The sequence below is a fragment of the Halichoeres trimaculatus genome, unplaced genomic scaffold (genome assembly GCF_033239565.1).
Source record: "Halichoeres trimaculatus isolate MK-OKI-2021-1 unplaced genomic scaffold, fHalTri1.1 fHalTri1_scaffold_3, whole genome shotgun sequence".
In the NCBI taxonomy this organism is placed as follows: domain Eukaryota; kingdom Metazoa; phylum Chordata; class Actinopteri; order Labriformes; family Labridae; genus Halichoeres; species Halichoeres trimaculatus.
Genome location: NW_027437181.1, coordinates 6,145,001 through 6,150,785, shown reverse-complemented (window position 1 = coordinate 6,150,785; position 5,785 = coordinate 6,145,001). Strand labels below are relative to the sequence as shown.

General features: G+C 40.5%; 1 protein-coding gene across 1 annotated transcript in view; it reads right to left on the bottom strand.

Moving 5' to 3' along the window:
• Positions 1 to 2,504: 2,504 nt before the first annotated feature.
• LOC141787790 (CUB and zona pellucida-like domain-containing protein 1) overlaps positions 2,505 to 5,785 on the bottom strand; it is an 8,173-nt gene continuing 4,892 nt past the window's right edge. Inside the window, exons 5-12 of the mRNA XM_074666462.1 lie at positions 4,786 to 4,927; positions 4,559 to 4,702; positions 4,318 to 4,376; positions 3,956 to 4,140; positions 3,476 to 3,876; positions 3,188 to 3,287; positions 2,712 to 2,925; positions 2,505 to 2,641 (exon numbers count right to left, since the gene is read on the bottom strand). Coding sequence (XP_074522563.1) covers positions 2,505 to 2,641; positions 2,712 to 2,925; positions 3,188 to 3,287; positions 3,476 to 3,876; positions 3,956 to 4,140; positions 4,318 to 4,376; positions 4,559 to 4,702; positions 4,786 to 4,927 — 1,382 coding nt within the window. The remainder of the gene's footprint in view (positions 2,642 to 2,711; positions 2,926 to 3,187; positions 3,288 to 3,475; positions 3,877 to 3,955; positions 4,141 to 4,317; positions 4,377 to 4,558; positions 4,703 to 4,785; positions 4,928 to 5,785) is intronic.

Below are 5,785 nucleotides of genomic sequence, written 5' to 3'. Positions count from 1 at the left end.
GTTTTTGGAGTCCTTTTTTTCTTCTTTTTTAAGTATTACCAAAGTACAATTAACAATATACACATTGCATTCAGGGGCTAAGATACAGCAATCATCCAACAAAGATGCACAAAAATATACACATTACAACACAAGAAAAAGAAAAGTTAAAATGTTCTTCGTGTTCTTTTTGACTTTTTTGGCGCTACGGTGCTCTCATTAAACTGAAAGTTGGACATATTCGAGATTTTATTCGGGGCTCCATAACAAAATATGTTTTTATTTTCCTGTTTATGGTTAATGGCATTCAGACTGGCGCTATACCCCTGTTTGTGTTTCTTTACCATTTTTTGTTGTATTTCTGGTTTTAATTTTGGTTTTCTGTTTTGTTTTTTACATGAATTACCGTTTCATTTGAAATGTGCATAATACATGTCAACAGCAAAACGTCTACAAAATCTGGTCACGTCGAAATTTCATTTGTGTTTCATTGAGATCTGGTATTATTGGCTCTAAGGGGCGCCCGAGTTCCTGCATGGTGTTGTACAGCTGAAAAAGTGAAAAAATAGACGAAGAAGACCAACTTCCGGTTTGCCTTTTCCGCTGTGTTGACGATATGGCGACGCTCAGTCCCTGCAGATGGGTGCCGCTCGTAGTGTGTGTGAAACTTTTATTGCTTTTACCTCCACTAAATGTCCCTTGCCACATAGATTCTGTAACTCAGAGATGAAAATCTTTGCTCAGAAAAAAAGAATAAAGGTAAAATAATAAAAAGTAAATCCTGCATGTAAATGTTCATTAGTTTCTTAAAGCAGCCACAGGTAGATACACATCCACACATTTCATTGCCCTACCCCATATCCTGAGATAAGTCGTTTTTAGGTGTTCCCTTGAAATCCTGACAGCTCTGTCTCGTTATCTCAGGATAAAAAAAACATTTTTTCATATAATGACTGGTTTACCTTATTTTGAAATAACAACTTCTTGAAAGTAGAAACATTTTTCAACAGCAAAAGAATGTGTCACATGATGACGGGTCTAAATTTAAAGTTTACATGCACTGAAAATGTTTTAACCAAGGTTGCCAACCCTCCCGATTTTCCCAGGAGAGACCTGAATTTCAGTACCCCTCCCGAAAATCTCCCGGGCCCACAATTCTCACAAATTTTTCCCGATTTCCACCGGACAACAATACTGCTACTCCATCCTTCTCTTCTGACTGGGCGCCGTTTCCAACATCAATAACGGTTACACCTCGGCTCGAAGTCAGGCGTGGCAAACAGAACAGAAGAAGAAGAAGAAGAAGAAGCAGAAGAAGAAATGAGTAAGAAGAGAAACAGCGCGAAGGGGTTAGGATATGCTACGTGCACATTTTGTAGATCTGACATTTCGATTGAACACGGTGGCCGAACGGATATCTGTTGTACAGGCTGTTTTAATTTCCTTTTGATGATTACTTCTATTTCTAGCATACATTGCATAGATTGGTGGTTAATCTATGCAATGTATGCCTTTATTGTCTGTATTTTTATTCATTGAGCATACATTGCATAGATTAACCACCAATCTATGCAATGTATGCCTTTTTTTGGTTTTATTTATGTATTTAATTAAGACATTTTTTTATTTACCCTCTTTTGCATGGGTACTGTGGACAGCTATTAAATTTGCTTTGTGACTTTACTTTGTTACTGTGGACTGTTATTTTCTTTGTCCAATAAATGAACTCTGTGAAATTCAAGTATTTCATCGTTCTTGTTTTGTTTGTAGATGACCCCCCCTTTAAAAATCTCCCTAATTCTGAGGTCTCAAGGTTGGCAAGTGACCTTCATTCAGCCGTAGCAGGTGAAGTTGCTTGAAAACAGAAGCATGATGCAGGACTCACAGATGGGAATGGTGGCGCCATCATGTGGTGCATCAGTGCAACACAACACAACTGCCTGTGTGTGTGTGTGTGTGTGTGTGTGTGTGTGTGTGTGTGTGTGTGTGGCTGTGGGATGTCTTAACAGGTTAATGACTTTGCTCTTGAAAAATGAATAAAACAGCAGTGAATTTATCTTTTGAAGATGTTTTATTGGAACAGACTTTGACAGCTTTGATTCAGAGTTTGAAGAAAGAAGGTGTATAAAGTGAGGTTTGCTGTTGCCGATAGGGTGGCGTCTGGGTTTTCAGAACTACCTCTACCAAGTTGCGACACCGTTTCCTGTAAATAAAACTCAAAGGACTTACCAATGAAGAATAAAAGTGTTATTTTATTGTGTCTTCAATGCATTGTATGAGCAGGTTAAGGTAAAGGTATAAAGAGCTGTTGTGTGCAGATGGTCTCTAAAGTAATCTTTTGATTCATATCCACATCGTCTAGCAATCAAGTGGCAAGCATTAAATCAGACTGTAATATGACACAGTTAGAGCCAGTTGTCTAGCTTTGATCAGACCCTAGATCCCCCCTCTTTGATTGTTCATGCTGTGTTTGCATGTATTTCACTTCAGTTAGAGAGACATCGTATAACTCTTCTGCTATTATCTTAACTCTCTTGTGTGGTCAGAGGCTGGTACTTCATCTTTGATATTTTGACTATATACACAGTCGCTCCACTGATCATGCCAACAGCTGCAAGAAGACATCCAGCAATGAAGATCACGTTGAGGTTCATGTTGTTTACTGCAAGAAAAAACAAAGATTTGAGCTTGACTTTGTACAAATGCTGACCAAGTCTGAATTGAGACGGCACTTCCTGCCTTCTTACCTGGGCTCAGGGATCTCTTTTCTCTTGGTGCACACAGGGGACCCTGAGAAATGTGGTGCAGTGAACTCTGGGTACCAACTGCTCTCTTCTGCCTTCCACGAAGAGCATTACTAGGCGTTGTGGATGTAATGCAGCCCTGTGAACACCTGGTGTCAGGGTCTCCTGCCCGGCACACCAGGACGGAGCAGGTGATGTACACCTGAGTGCAAAAGAATAGACTTTCAATACATTAGCAGATAGACGTGATCTCTAAACCAGGAAACAAGGAAAGTACATCTGCCTGTCTGTAGCTGTGCTTTTCAATAATAGAATCTATAAAAGGATCTAATGAACTTTCCTTGGCTTTAGGAAACAGCTTAACTTGAGGGACCGAGCTGCTCACCTAGACCCAGTTTACTATCTGGCACATATCGAGTTAGAGTCTACTAAGAAGGGAACCTTTAACACTGTCCGTTCTTCACCTGGTCATGCAAACCTATGAACTTAAAGGTGTTCACGCTGAACCGGAACTGCATTGGGTGGTTTATGTAATGGATTTGAAAAGTTGGGTCCACATTACACCTGGTTAGAGGAAACACAAATACCAAGAATGAGTGCCTCTGTTGTTTATCCATTCCATCCAAGTCATTTTTTCTGGATTAGACAGGTAATTATTACCTATATGAAGTCTAATGAGACATTTTTACTAAAGATAGGATATAAACACTGCCTTAGATTTGATTTTTTTCCCAGTGGAGGAACATGCGTACCCATTCTGGATGATTTCATAGACTGGCTTGCTGTTTGGGTTGTCATACGGTGAAGCTCTGCAGGACTCCACAAAGAGCTCTGTGTTGTTGACCGGAGATGTGGCCTCGATCTCCATGAATATCAGTGTCCCTACCTCATACTCTAGAGGGTAGGATTTTGGATCAATCATGGTTTGAAACGTGGCATTAGGAAAGAACTCAAACCGATACGTGAACCTGCCAATGCCTTTCTCCCACACTGTTGTGAGGTTCCTGTGAGCCAGGAAGTTCTGGGTCACGTTCCCCCGTTTGGGGTACTGACAGTAGAACTGAACCTCCAGCTGGTGTGTCCTGGTGATCACATCACTGCTGTTATCAAACGTGGTGATTTCATTCTTGAACTTCAGGTAGTCACTATCTTCCTGCAGAGTAAAGGTGGCAAATTCAGTCCTTACACAAAGTGACTTCTATGCGTACAAGAAACTAACAGGTCTGTGTTACCTCAATCTGATTGCCACAGGCGTTCAGGGGGAAGACAGCGATGATGTGAGAGCTGTTGGAATGAGTCTTCAGGCTGCAGACAACATTTGAGGGGTCACTGAGGCGCAAATGATCCTCACTGAGCCGAGGAAATGTAGATTTATCCACCTCCACTCTCATTTCGGACTGTGAGCAGATCACATTGGCTTTAAGAGATGAGAGATGGAAAAAAAGATGTTATTCTGAGACATGTACACATTTTTCCCCACCCAACACTGAGCCCCACATGTGGCCAGAGTTTAAAAGCAAATGAGCATCCACACTAATATCATCACAGCTGTTTTCACAATACAAACGTTAACACCAGTGAAGCTGATACTCACCAATCCTATGCCTCACATCCACAATAACACACCTCATGTCTGACTGATAGGTTTTGAACCTGAAAGGCATCAAAGAACATAATCCTTTTTATCTGAGCAGCACGGCACTCCCCTTGGACTGCTTTACTTTCTTTCTTATTTCATTACCAAGATGTACATCGTAACTGAGAGTTTTTCCAGTGTAGAAAAGTGAGAACAGGCTGCCTCAGGGGTGTCACTTAAATACAAAGCCAACACTCACCTAAATACTGACTCCACAACAAAACACACCACGTAGTGCTGTCCCACGTCGTTTGGTCCCGGCGTCCACTTAATGGCGAACTCCTTATTTGAGATCTTTGTCTTTGTGATACCCTGTGGCCCGCTGTAGATGACTTTCTGAAACCTGCATCACCAAAAATAATTTCCTCTGCACTCTTTGCTCCAATAATAAAGAAATTTGACTCCTACAAATTGGTTCTCACTTACATCGAAAAAGATGCTTTTGCTTTAACTCTTATCTCCACTTCTTTGTTGACCTCTGCTTGAATGCGTGCTCCATTTTCAGGTGTTGGGTATAAATACTTTGGCAAGAACTTACCCGCCGTACATGAGATAACATATTGGTCCACTGGAGTGAAAAGATAAAGAATCTCTCGATTATAGCCAGCATTTCAGCAACATCAGTTTTTGTCTCTGTTTCTTCAACAGTTGGAGTGAAATTACAAAAAAATCAGAGGTGAGATACAAACCACCTGTCAAATGAACAGAATGTAAACAAACAAGCATTACCAGCACTTTCAGCTAACAAGAAAAACTTTTTTTACCTTGTGCTTTTATAACCAGTTTCAACTCCAAAAAAGGTTTGATGGGGTGTAAAATGTAAATACAAATAACGATTTAAACAAAGGATTCAACAATTTGCAAATATTACAAACTCAGCACGTTTTAAAACTTGTTTATAGCTTTCATTGGAGCCTTTCCAGTGAGCAAGCTATCCATGCTATGGGCACCAATGCACCCCCATCTTTCCATTATTAACTCTACATGCAGAGATAATTATATTCTTCCAATTTTTTTGCTGTGAAACATTTTTTTCTGAAATTGCTGCACAATTTGTCAACACAGTTTTTTCACAGACTGGTGAACCTCTGCATATCTTAACTGCTGAGACTCAGCCTCTCATAGATTCTCTTTGAATGCCCACTAATTAACGTTACTAATTTTTGCTTACAACTTAACCTTGTGAGTTTGAAAATGCTCCTCCAGCTGTTTTTATTTTTGTTCCATTTTTAGCCTTTTGTCCCCTTGCCCCAAGTTTTTGCTGAGGTGTTGCTGCTAGTAAGCCACAAGTAAGATTTGCTTACCCAGTAAGGAGAAATGAAGGGGCAGTTTACTGAGTGGAGGGGAAATGTCTGGAGTTGTGGTTGTTGGGGGGGATTAGGTAGTATGGGTTATGCCAGGGGTAGCGATGGCTGTTGGGGTTGTA